This window comes from Ictalurus furcatus, chromosome 19 (genome assembly GCF_023375685.1).
Source record: "Ictalurus furcatus strain D&B chromosome 19, Billie_1.0, whole genome shotgun sequence".
NCBI lineage: Eukaryota > Metazoa > Chordata > Actinopteri > Siluriformes > Ictaluridae > Ictalurus > Ictalurus furcatus.
The window spans coordinates 14,051,128-14,064,629 of record NC_071273.1 but is presented as its reverse complement, the minus strand read 5'-3'; the positions used below and the strand labels follow the sequence as shown (position 1 = coordinate 14,064,629).

Below are 13,502 nucleotides of genomic sequence, written 5' to 3'. Positions count from 1 at the left end.
GGTTTCCTCCCCCAAGTCCAAAGACATACGTTGTAGACTGATTGGCATATCTAAATTGTCCGTAGTGTGTGAATGTGTGTGTGTGATTGTGCCCTGAGATGGGTTGGTACCCTGTCCAGGGTGTTCCCCTCCTTGTGTCCCGAGTTCCCTGGGATAGGCTCTAGGCTCCCCCATGACTCTGTGTAGGATAATCGGTATGGAAAATGAACAGATGGATGAATAACTTGGCTAATTAACAGTTGTGATTTCATTGGAACAATATTAAAAATATATATTTTTTTAAACTGTGGACCCCTGGGTGCGCTTCATGGAACCTTGGGGGTTCCAAGATCCCAATTTGAGAACCATGTATTTACAATGCGTGACTTTAAAAAAAATATGTTAATAATTTAAACATTTAGTTAAAACGAAAAACTTTTAACATCAGTTTACTTCATGCTGCTATACTAACGGCAAAAAAAAGATAAATAGAAAGGTTTTAGAACTTTGTAACATAATTAATTGAATAATAAAGTTCACTGGAGGGAGATAAACATGATTTATTTTGTTTTCTTACTCAGCTCAGTCATTAAACAATAAACTATATTTATTTGATAATATTCCTGGAAACGAATGAACATCACATGTACTTTCCACTCTGTTCATTCTTTAATGACTAACATTCCAATATTGGAGAAAGACACGAGGCCTATCTAACACATGGATGGCCAGTAGTCATCAGATTCCACTAATATAGAGTGATGACACTAAAATACACAATTAGAAATGAAAAAATATACATCATTCAAGTATTCCCATAATTTAAACATTAAAAAAAAAAATCAAGCAAGTACTTTTGATAAGTAATGTTTAACAAAAAAAAAAGTAACAGAAATAAGGCCATTTTATAACCTCATAATTGAGCAGAAATATCCTGGTAACAAAATCTCATGCACAATAAAATCACAAATAATACAAAATAACACAGCAGATCAGTAATATATAAACCACTCTCACAGCAGGTGTAACACATTTCCATCATGACCATTTTCATGCAAATGCTTTATTTTTTTTTAACTCGCATTGTTTTAAATGCAACAGGATGTGGCCACTATTATTTTTGCAGGCTTACCAAAACGAACATCAAAAGCTACTGTTTCATATTTTCTGATCAGAGGATGCACACATGCTGCTGTCTTGACCGACTGAACCTCGCTGCTCTTGTTTTGTTGCCATTTTGACACAATTTGAAACAGAAAGTTGGAGTGCTAAATAAACGAACTGAAAAAAGTTGTGGGACTGACAAAACTAGACAATTCCTCTACTATGACTAAAAAGAAATGAAATCGTCCATCATTTAGCTTGTAGGTGCCTTAGACAACCATTCATTTATTAACATTACTGCAATGTAAAAATAAAGAGATTAATGCACGTGTCATCCATTCATATTGCATTGAATATGGCTCAGATTATGATCTTTTGTTTCTTAAGATAAATAATTCACTGTCACAATCACTGTCACTGCACGCAAAACAACAAAAAAAAGAAAAGAACAGAACAAATGTCAGAATATAGATAAACACTATGTACTGTATGTATGCAGATAATGTTTTCCACACTGAATGACTTTCTGAAAAACTCACTTGCTCTGATATGGAAAAATTTTGGATATGAGGCACCCATGAGCCAAATAAAGGAATATAAAAACATTTCTAGAATAAGAGGCACATAATGTCAACTCCGAGTTTCAATCAGCTGTTTATGTTACAATAGAAATAATTAGGAGGTGTGTTAGGTTCAGGCAGTAGGAATCACTCTGCTCAGCTCGTGGAGCGGTATACTCCTGATTCAGGAAACAAGCACTTACTGTACTCATTTAAGCATATTGACAATTAGTGCCACTGGTGCATAACTGGTGGCTAAGAGGAAAAAAGTGATGGTAAACTCCTCATGCCTGCGAGGAAGCTTGTGGCCTTTTGCCTGCCTGGGTTGGTAGTACAATTGTGGTAATGGATTTAAATACACAACTACAAATACACAACATGGTGTACAGGAGAGGTGGCTGGCTTAGGCAGCAGTGTCTTGTGTGCCTGCTGTTACTCTGTATATCTCTGTGTATATCACAGTGCTTCCATGGCCACGGTTTTGGAAACTGCACTGTGCAATTTGCATTGCATCTATCTTTAATCTAATACCTCATACCACTATAGCAGTACACAGGCTTAACGGGAGGAAAACGATGTCTCTTAAAGTAAGTACAATCAGTCTTTCAATAAATAAATCAATAAATAAGCAATAAATAAATACCAATGCAAATCTTCCCAAGACCATTCTAAACCCACAGTGATCCCCAGGAAGCACCAACAACCTTTTTCCTCCCTTCTTAGGAGTTTCTGCTCTAGAAAGGACTCCCATCCGTGTCTCTATGAGGCTCCTTTAGGTCATTGCTGTGACCTTCTCACCTCTCCTTCTCATTTTCCTTCTGTCTCTCTCTCTCTCTCTCTCTCTCTACATGTGAGAAAGTGGACTCCGGTACTTTCATGAGCTGTGAAAGCCAGGGTCTGTGTGAGGCACCGAGTTTCCTAGTGTTTCTTCACACAGCCGTCTCTAAATCCTCACGTGTGGCTGACTGTTCGGACTCCTTGCTCCCCAGATAGGAGGCCAAATCAGAGTCTCCAACTTCCTGAGCACAGTCTTTGGGAGTTTTCCCCTGAGATGACAAGAATACACCTTTAAGTCATAAAGGCTAAACCTGTCAAACATGAAATTCCTCCTGAGATCTTGTGATCTTCAGAGAAAATAATTACTCAACACATGATTCATCATGAAATCACTTAAAAATCACAATAAGCCGTTTGGAATAATCTCAGCCTACTGTTTTAATGCTACCTGTAACTCAAAGTGAGTCAAGAGGTACGCAAAATGACGAGTTTCAGGTAGAAAAACACATGACTCACCACAAAGTTAGTTTTGTTGTGGGAAGCCCCGGCCTCCAGCAACAGTCTGCACACTTCATGGTGTCTCTGAGATGCGGCTTTGTGAAGTGCTGTGTCACCACTGGATAAGAAGAAAAACATAGAGACATAGAGACACTTTCCCTGGTAAAGAATGAGGAGCTATAAGCAAGTCATCAGCTGGCACTTACGTCTCTTTGTCCGTTAAATCCAGGATCAATTTTGAAACTGAGAAACAAAGACAGAAAATACAAAAATCAAATACGATGAACCAACAAGCAACAGATCACTTCTCAGCAGAAGTTAGGAGAAGCTGATTACTGGTAAGTCTTCATTCTGCTCATCATTTCCAAGTATGAGAATTTCTGTCATGTCAACAGAGGAATCAGCATCTAACTACACTTCCCAGAATTGGCATACTATCCGTACTACATAGTATCCGAGATGGGAATTAGTGTGTCCCATATCGTAGCATGTTGAAATGAGTATCCCAAAGGTACCCAGATGGTCTACTACTTCTGGCAGCTTTTCGGCATGTGTGGATCCGTGGACACTTTTTCAGCTAATACTGCCCACAACTCCTTGTGCCAGGAAGGAGGAGTTTTGTGAATTCAAGAATGCTTTTTAGAGAGGTGTAAATAAAATGTGGAAAAATAAATCAAGGGAATGATAAATGAAACTATATAGTATAAATTATATACGGAATAATGAATGAAGAAAAGCTGAAATGCAACGAGGAGTGTGTTTATGGTGACAGCGTTCTCTTCTGTTAGTATGACGTGCTAGTGTATCTCAGTACTTACATACACTTTTACTACACGCTCAAAAGTATGTACTTTTTTCTTTGCCTTAGTGCATAGTATAAGTATGCCAATTGGGACGCAGGGCCAGACTCTCTCATGGTCCCACTCAGCAGATTACCGATTACATACACCTGGACACAAGTACCTTCACAGCAACACTCACAGTATTTAAGGACTTTCAGTTCACACATCCATTATGAAGTATACACTCTGTGTCATTTTGTACCAGTTGATACCCAGCCTTTTGATACTGTTTGTTTCCCTGGTTTTTGATCTAGTTCTGGTTTTTTAGTTTAGAGAGCCCAGTCTAACCTAGCCCAGTTCATGTTGTTTGCTCATCGCGTGATACTTGCCTGTTTCTTTCACTTTTGGATTACGTCTCTGTCTTGTTAATAAAACGTTCAGTACCTGCAATTGTGTCCTCACATGATTCCTGACAATTACAATGTCACAAGATGCCTGGCAGGCACAGACAGCTGGTTTAGACATGAATTCATTTCAGTGGAGGATGAGAAAACATACAAAATAAAAAAATAAAATCAGCATATGATCTGTGATTTAAGGCATGATCTAATGGAGTCAGAAATTGTAAAATAGTATGGCTAAACCATAGATATTGGCACCTCTGCTATTCCCTATAAGAACACATGGAATTACCCTATGGCTTTTGTAAAAATATATAGTCAGGTCTGACTGATTCATCAGTTGACTGATTTCCATTTTTGAAACTGGGATAAATAAAGCATCAATAATGCCTCATACCACATTTATGAAGGTGGTGCTATTATGAACAACAACCAAAGGTGCTGAGGGCACTGCTTATCTCACACCAACACCAAGTGTGAACAATTTTTATTATATTTTCCATCTGTAAAGTGAACAGATATGACATCGTCGGGATTCAAACTCACAACCGTCCTATGATAAGGTCTTTGTCAGTTGTACCTAAAAATACATTACATTTTCAGAAGTTTTGACAGTTCAGTGATGTAAGACGACATGTCTCACCAGGATACCGTAAACCTGTAATCATATAGACCGTCATGTGCTTGCCTCAGTACTCTTAGTCACAATATGACCATACTGACCAGCCTTTCAACACAGTTAGCACTGTTTGACCTATCTCTTGGCCTTGTAAAATGATATCCACTAATATAGGAATAGGAATGGTTTATAGGAATGGTTAGCTCCTTTCAATCACATTAGTGAAAAAGTTTCATATCATCCACATCATACTATATAGTGCACTAAATGTGAAAACAGGCGATTCATATTGAATCTTACCATGTTGCAGGATGAAGCTGACAACGTCAATGTGGCCGTTCTGAGAGGCGAGGTGCAGAGCAGAGTGACCTCCTGTGTCCCTAACCAACAAGCTGAGACCACTACTGCATGAGCTAGACAACTGAGAGATAGAAAAGAGGAGTGAAATGAAGAGGAAGGAATAATAATTATGACAGAAGAATACTAATTGTATTAGACCTTCTTATTAAAAAACAAAACAAAACAAAACAAAATCAATATGTTTGTCATGGTAGTGACAAATGGTGCAGAGTTACACTACCCATCAGCCCCTGCATGTCACAATTATTTTTATAAGTACTTGAGTATTTTTTACTTGTACTTGAGTAAAAGTTTTGGCTTCTCTACCCAGCTCTGCACTTAAATGACTAGATAACTGGTTTACACAGAACTAACTTTGAGGGGAAAAAAAAAGTAAAGAAAAAAAGAGCCCTGTCAGTGAAATAAAATCTTGATTAATCTGAAACATTATAGTCTTGTAACATGTTGGGTTATTTTTAACTGACTTGTTTAGGCAGGAGTTATTTTCTTGCTTCCTTTTTCTTCAAATCTATGAACATTAACATTTTTTACTTAATTCTAACATGCAGGACTGCTTTTAAAATGAGACACTCAAGCCCATAAAGCTTTCCTGATTATTAATAAATAATATACACAAAAAACTAAACAAAATCTCTTAAATGTGCACTGAAACAAAATTCAAAGTTAATTTCTATTTTTGTATTGACTGGACTTAAATCTGTACAAAGAATCTTTTTTATGTCCCATTTATGATGTTAGAGATGCATTTAAAATTTTTGTAAGTAGCAGTATTTAAATTGTTAGTGAAATTCTAAGGGATTATTGCACAGTCATGCAAGTCAGGCAGAAACCAGTTTCAGTTTCATTTAAACATGTCTAAACCTTGAACAGCTTACCGTGGACAGATCACCTGAGCTCGCTGCAGTCAGCAAAGCTGTAACATACAGAGCGATACAGAGGAATGAGATACTCCATTTCCATGTACATGTGGTCATACAGCATTTAAATTCAAGAAGATGTGATCCTTTTCAAGTTCAGTTCAGAATGAACTATTAAAAAAAACACCTCCATAACAACAACCTAATGCTGGGAAGTTTTTGGTCATACAGTGTCCTCTACTAATATTGGCACCCTTGGTAAATACGAGCCAAGAAGGCTGTGAAAAATTGTCTTTATTGTTTAACCTTTTGATCTTTTGTGCAAATAATTCACAAAAATATTCTGTTTTCATGGATATCAAACAATTACAAACACAACACTGGTTTATCAAAAAAAATCTTTTATTAAATATAGGTGTGCAACAATTATTGGTATCCTTTTAGTCAATACTTTGTGCTACCTCCCTTTGCCAAGATAACAGCTCTGAGTCTTCTCCTATAATGCCTGATGAGGTTGGAGAATACATGGCAAGTGATCTGAGACCATTCCTCCATACAGAATGTCTCCAGATCCTTCACATTTTCTAGGTCCACGCTGATGGACCTTCCTCTTCAGTTCACCCCACAGGGCACCATAAATGCCACACTTGGTCAAAAAAGGAACTGGATACAAGGAAAATTGCCTAATATCATAAACTCTGTTGCTGACTCATTGATGTTTTACTAAATAGTAATTGTGGCAGTGGCAATAATTTTGGGGGGGAAATGACACTACTTGTAAATTACTAATTTTATATATTCATTTCTGTCTGTTTTTATGAAGGGTGTCTATTAATAAAAAATCCACAGTTTACTCTGTAAACTCCTCACTTCTTAGTCATTTGGAATTTCCAGGAGCTTTAGGCACTAATCACTGGGATGTGAAAATATCTTCACACTTGTGTGTGAATCAGCACTGAGTGAATAATTACAACTGTAATCTGCAATCTAGATTGCAAAACAAGATTTTAAACTATTTAGGTTATAAATATGGTTGAATTTATATTGTACTTTGTACCTCTGTTAATTCTAACAACAATCTGCCATTTAGATTATAAACTAAGTTTGGACTTATAGTGTACCTTTTCCATCTGTTAATCTGCAGTTTAGTTTGAATAAGAAGTTTGCAGTTCTACTGTACCTTGTTCTTCTGTTGTCAATGAAACCCTGCAAAAAGCAGTAGGGAGCAGAATCAGAATCAGAGCCTTGTCTCATAAGCAAATTAACTTTAGTAGAAGGAGGACATGAGGACATTCTCCTGTGTTTAATAGCTCTGGTAGAGGGGTGGACAAATCATGAACTCGTTAGTTAGCCCATCAGGCAAGAGAAAGCAGCAATGTGCTCGACCAGTCTCATGTTAGGTTTGGCCAGAAGTCCAATTAGTACAATCTACACTAAGAAGCGGAAAAACAACGTATAGTAATTTAACTCAAAAGTATGACAAGCTAATTATTTGCATTAATCAGATTAAGGAGAACAAGAGAGTACTTGAATCCCTGGGAGGAGTGATTTTGTGTATCTTTATCCTCTCCTGATGTTTTTGCTGATGAAGCATAGTGCTCGTGCCCATGGAAAAAAGACAGAAAGATTTTGGCCAGCATTTCGGCTATGAGCTGTGCTGTTGTCTTGTTGCACACAATTTGAGCCTGGCTAGAGTGTTCATTTTCACTTGATGAAACGTCTAAATGTGAGGTGACTGCATTTTGTGCTAGCATTAGAGCAACGTAACAGTGTTTATGCTGCACTGCACTTTGGTCACTGTTTCCGCATGCCTTTGTATTCATACTTCTGGAAATATATGGCTAGTAACTATAGTTCCTATCAACAGCCAGGCCATGTCCTTGGTGCATGTGCACAGTGCGGCAGGTGGCGGGATTAATTTATGTTTAAACAAACATATCAAATGAAAAGATTTATTTAATGAAAGTCAATAGGAAGGACATTTTTTTGTCTGGTTGTTGGATGAGTGAGGTTACATTACATGCTACTGACTGTTAAATCAACAGTCTTCTGAGTCTGCTTGTCCACCAAGAAAATGTCAATAAAAAAAAAGATAAACAAAAACCTGGATATATCTAGTCTTCTTGTCTTGTGTGCCTGGGCTACAGATTTGTCCACCACTGTGCTATGAGGATATTTGATGACATTCTCACCCCGAGCTGGGCTCCACCACCACATCTGGCATTTCAGGGACTCTGGCCTGGCTCAGTGCAGATGTCTCATGGTCCAGGATGAACACCTCATCCTGACAAATCTCTGTCACAAAATGCAGATGGTCCTACACACACACACACACACACACACACACACACACACACACATATATATGAACTGGAAAACACATTAAATTAACTCTAGTGACTAAACATAACTCACTATCTGTTAATCTAAGGCCTACCTGAGCCTTATCTATGCGGTAAAAGCGGTCAGCTGATGTGGCTAGAAAACATTGGCAGAGTGTGTTAATATTATCATTGTAAATTTGAATAGTGAAATACAGAAAATGCGTATGAGTCATTACCCATGACTTACAGTCTAAGAAACTCCAGTTAGTGGAGAGTCTGTGTGCAGAAGCAGGCTGGGACAAACCTCTGCTCTCATCCTGGGAAACATGGGATTTTTTGGAAAAACATTAAACAAATGTTTCAAATAGTAAATGCAACAGATTCTTTTGAAATTTCTCAAATATTTCTATTTATATTACTAAACAATATCTGTTTTTAATTAAGTTTACATTACGTAATTAAGTAACCTTGCATTGTTTAGTGAGAAACATATGTTAAAAAAGGCGGGGGGGGGGGGGGGGGGGACAATAGCTGAATGAAAAACTTATACAGTTAGAATCAAAAAGAAAATCTGCATTTTTCAGCCTAATCTCTATCTACCACATGTACAGCATACTTGCATTATATTTACATCTACAGCACTTAGCAGACACCCTGCTCCAAAGGAGTGCTTTGTAGTCGTTATCAAAACATATCCTCATGCAGTTCACTAGGTCCGGGACTAAAAATAATCTGGCTAAAACCCTATTAGAGGAGATTAGTACAGTTTAAAAGAAAATACAGAAGACAAGGGACTTTTGTTTGTTTGTTTGTTTGTTTGTATAATTTACAGGTACTCCAAGTGCTTGGTGAAGCACTAAGTCTATAGCATATGTGTGATTACCATGAACATTAATTTCTCATCCGAAGACCCTAGATATGCAATGTTTGTAGCTTTAAATTTGATTTGTATAGTCATGTATTTTAAGCATGTACGTAAATTTATGTAATTCAATTGTGTTTCATGCAAACAGAGTTTCTGGTATTTTCTCTGTTATAGGAAAACGTGTTGAAATAAATGTCAGTGGTAACTGCTCATACACTGCAGATGCAATGAATGTAAGAAGCCACATGATACATGATACATGACACAGCTGCACCGCTTTAGTGAATCAACATGGAACATTTTAGTACAAGTACCTGATAGTGCACTCTTTGACCAGCAGAGGGCGTCTGCTGCAGATCCTATGAATGCAGGCGTTACACATAAAGGTTATTAGTGTTAAAGGGAAACGTCTATCCATTTTCCATACTGCTTATCCTACACAGGGTCGTCTGGGAGCCTGGAGCCTATCCCAGGGAACTTGGGGCACAAGGCGGTGGACACCATGGACGGCGTGCCAACCCATCGCAGGGCACAATCACACACATTCACACACTACGAACAATTTGGAAATGCCAATCCACATACAACGAATGTCATTGGACTGGGGGAGGAATCCGGAGTACCCGGAGGAAACCCCTGAAGCACGGGGGAGAACGTGTAAACTCCATGCACACAGAGCACAGGTGGGATTGAAGCCCCCAAACCCAGAGGTGTGAGGCAAACGTGCTAACCTCTAAGCCACCATGCCCACCAAGGGAAAACATGCAGTACACAGTTAATTATGTGTCACCTAATGTCAGTGTGGCTCGTGTGTTCAGAGCGGAAATAGGACAGCTGGCAGAATTCAATGATTGGATTAGTAGATTAGAAGCAATAAAGCTTGATGAAATACATGAGGTTTTATTAAGTGTACATTAAGTATGTCAGATAGTAAGTTAGCTACTAGCGAAAAAAAAACAAGCAGGTAAATTACTGGGACACTCCTGTCTAATTCAAATCTGGCCTAAAATAATCACATTTAGTTACTGGGTAATCAATATTTATTTTTGAAAAATCTATACAGAAAAGACTTACAGTAGCTAGCTAGCTTTCACTACATGCTAACTTAGGTTGATTATTGTAGCTATACAGCAAGCAAAAACTTGCTGGTTTCACAGCATATATAATGCATTTGATTTTTGGTTTCAAAACCCTGCCAAAACACAGCAAACAGTTCCTGATTATTTCAGCTCTGAGAAAATATTACAATAACTAAAACTAATATGTGCCAGAATCAAGACTCTGAAAATGTGTCTTAGAAAGTGGACATAGAAGACACAACATTCAATGGATTCTGACAATCTGCACTAGTCAAGTTAAGATTATGAACATTTATGAATACGATTAAAAATCTAATGTGAACTCATGGTGGCTAGCTGGATATTAACATCTGTGAAAGTACATGTGTATGCTTGGCAGCCTGAGAAAACCCTATTATGTAATGCTCAGAAACTACAGGTTTTCATGACCTGAAATACATCTCTCAACTTGTAATATTTTAAAATCTGGTTACCCCAAAAACTGAAAAGGGAGAAAACTGCATTTAAAGATTAAATATTAACTGTGGCACAGAAATATTACGGAGATTTTGACAGTTGGCATTGACACTTAGCACGGTTTTAGACATCATTACACAGACTAACTGCATTCACCAATGTGTTTGTTAAACTGGCTCCTTATACAATGTAATTTTTGCAGGACAATAGCCTAAACTAGGTTTCATAAAGTTGAGATGTCCAGTATATTATAGAAAGAAAAACTTTAACCAAACCTGTTTTTTGACCCCAAAAACATTGATCCAATTTTGACCAAAACCTGATTTTTCACATTTTTAACTGTTCAGTCACAGTAACATGTAACTGATGGGTTTTCCCAGATCACCACACATATCAATGCTAATAACTTCCTTCATTATGATTTAAAGACTTTTATATATGGACTAAAAGACCGGCATGTTCAGCCATGGCCTACAAGGCATGACATTCTCATTCTCATGCCGCTTCCCATATATGGGGACAGGAACATACCCACACAACTTGTGTGGTCAGCATAGTGCCTACTGGAGCAGTGTCACAGAACACGTACCTGTGTTGCATTTGTAATTTTGTGGTGAAAAATTATATTTAAATAAATAAATATATAATGGGAGGCACTGCAATGATAAAACAATCTGACTTACTAACAAACATTATGTATATAACGTATATAACATATATAACAAACATTAAGCTTTGAGTACTGATTAGATCCTTTTGATTCATAGGTCTTTTCAGAGCTCTGTTTTATTAATTGCAGGTGTAAAGCTGTCCTGTTAAAGTATATAAATTGAGAATGGTAATAAGTGTTCATTTGCAGGCAGTGTAACATCATCCTGATTGTAGCTTTAGTTCAGTTTTCTCTGCCAAGAGACTCTACTAATTACTGCATGTCTTTGTTGATAGTGAGTTTGCCTTATAATGAGGCGAGTTAAAGTGCCTCAGAGGACACGCTGCCCTAGTATTCATCAGCACTGAAGGCAGGACAGCTGCTCTGGATGAGGATACACCCTCTGTGGAGAAAGATTCTCACCTCCTGCAGTCTGTGAATGTAGAGTCGACATGTTTCTAGGTCACAGTCTCCTCTTACCACCACGATGCCAACAGGGGTCGCTGTACCCACACACACAGACACAGAGTTGGTATTAGTCAATAATGTACATTATGTCAAACACAAAAGCATTTATCCATACATGAGAGCAAAACAAAAAAAATCCAGGGTAACGGTACACTGGAAACATTGGTAGCTTAACAGTTTAAAATCTCAGCTCTCCCATTCACTTTTGTGCCCTTGAGTAAGATCCTTAACCCTCAACTACTTATTACTGTGCTTGGACCTGAACAGATAAAGATTGTAAAGACATCACCTGGTCTTTTTCCAATATTCATCTGTCCAATTTAGTGCATTCTGAGATGCGTTTCTGCTCACCATAGTAATCGGTTGTGGTTATTTCAGTTACCGTAGCCTTCCTGTCAGCTCAAACGAGTCTGGCCATTCTCCTCTGACCGCTCATATAAACAAGAAGTTTCCACATACAGAACTGCCGCTCACTGGATGTTTTCTGGTTTTTTGGTTTTGTTTCTACCATTCTGTGTCACCTCTAGAGACTGTTGTCTGTGAAAATCTCAGGAGATCAGACATTCCTGAAATACACAAACAAGCCTGTCTGTCACCAACAACTATGCTACAGTCAAAGTTCTATTCAAATCAATACCATTTTATTTCTATAGTGCTTTTATCAATGGATATTGTCCTAAAGCAGGTTTACAGAACTCTGGATATAGATGTAGATCCCTAATGAGCAAGCCAGTGCTGACAGAGGCAAGGAAAAACTCCCTGAGACAACATGAAGAAGAAAGCTTGAGAGGACCCAAAGTCTTGCACAACTGTATGCTATAAAGTCAAACAGTACTGAGTGTGCTGAAAGGATCCTCAGTACAAGCATCAGAGCCAGTCTCTGAGATCCCATATTTCCCCATTCTGATGTTTGATATCAACATTAACTGAATCTCTTGACCTGTTTCTGCAAGATTTTTTGCACTGGGCTGCTGCCACATGATTGGCTGATTGGATAATTGCACCAATGAGCCAGGGATTTCTGCTGCAAATTAAACCTACAATCATCTGATAAGTCTACCATATTTTGTAGATATATAATTACTGACTGTACCCCATCTGCTGCTATGGACAATTTGTCACCCACAGACCAGCACAGAACCACCCCAGACTAGGTATTATTTGAATGATGGACAATTCAGTGACAGTGGTGTCTCCAATGGCATCGCCGTCTCCAGCATCTCCAACAGAGAACCTCACCTGGTCCCTCAACACCAGCTCCATAGCCAAGAACGCCCAGCAACATCTCTACTTTCTGTGAAGGCTGAGAACAGGTGCCAAAGCATTCGGGCCCTCCGGCCAGGCTGTGTACTCTCTTACACTGTTGCACACGTTTGCACATGTGCACTTTATGTAGTCCTGTGTATGTCTTTGTAGTATTATTTAGTTCTGTGTAGTTGTGTGAATGATATAAAAATAACATCATATTTTTATGTTGACTGACTCTGCAGGTCTAGATAGCGACTCTAACTTCTCCCTGAAATCCGATATATCAGACATGCTTTTATATGCCAGCAACAGAAAAAATATGTTTTATATATATATATATATATATATATATATATATATATATATATATATATATATATATCTTATAGGCCCAATATTATACTTCACCATAAGTTCCAGGACATTTAATGTATTTAATTTTCATCCTTTTCAGGGTATTTTCCATGACTGGAACA

General features: G+C 37.9%; 1 protein-coding gene across 3 annotated transcripts in view; it reads right to left on the bottom strand.

The window, feature by feature from the left end:
- Positions 1-523: 523 nt before the first annotated feature.
- dgki (diacylglycerol kinase, iota) overlaps positions 524-13,502 on the bottom strand; it is a 77,957-nt gene continuing 64,978 nt past the window's right edge. For 2 of the 3 annotated variants that reach the window (XM_053650077.1, XM_053650078.1), the window contains exons 22-32: positions 11,734-11,813; positions 9,441-9,485; positions 8,509-8,578; positions 8,375-8,415; positions 8,130-8,254; positions 7,118-7,143; positions 5,956-5,993; positions 5,021-5,141; positions 3,125-3,161; positions 2,937-3,036; positions 524-2,689 (exon numbers count right to left, since the gene is read on the bottom strand). In XM_053650077.1, the coding sequence (XP_053506052.1) occupies positions 2,573-2,689; positions 2,937-3,036; positions 3,125-3,161; positions 5,021-5,141; positions 5,956-5,993; positions 7,118-7,143; positions 8,130-8,254; positions 8,375-8,415; positions 8,509-8,578; positions 9,441-9,485; positions 11,734-11,813 (800 nt within the window). In that variant the 3' untranslated portion in view covers positions 524-2,572. The remainder of the gene's footprint in view (positions 2,690-2,936; positions 3,037-3,124; positions 3,162-5,020; positions 5,142-5,955; positions 5,994-7,117; positions 7,144-8,129; positions 8,255-8,374; positions 8,416-8,508; positions 8,579-9,440; positions 9,486-11,733; positions 11,814-13,502) is intronic. The other variant, XM_053650080.1, reaches the window with a different exon arrangement.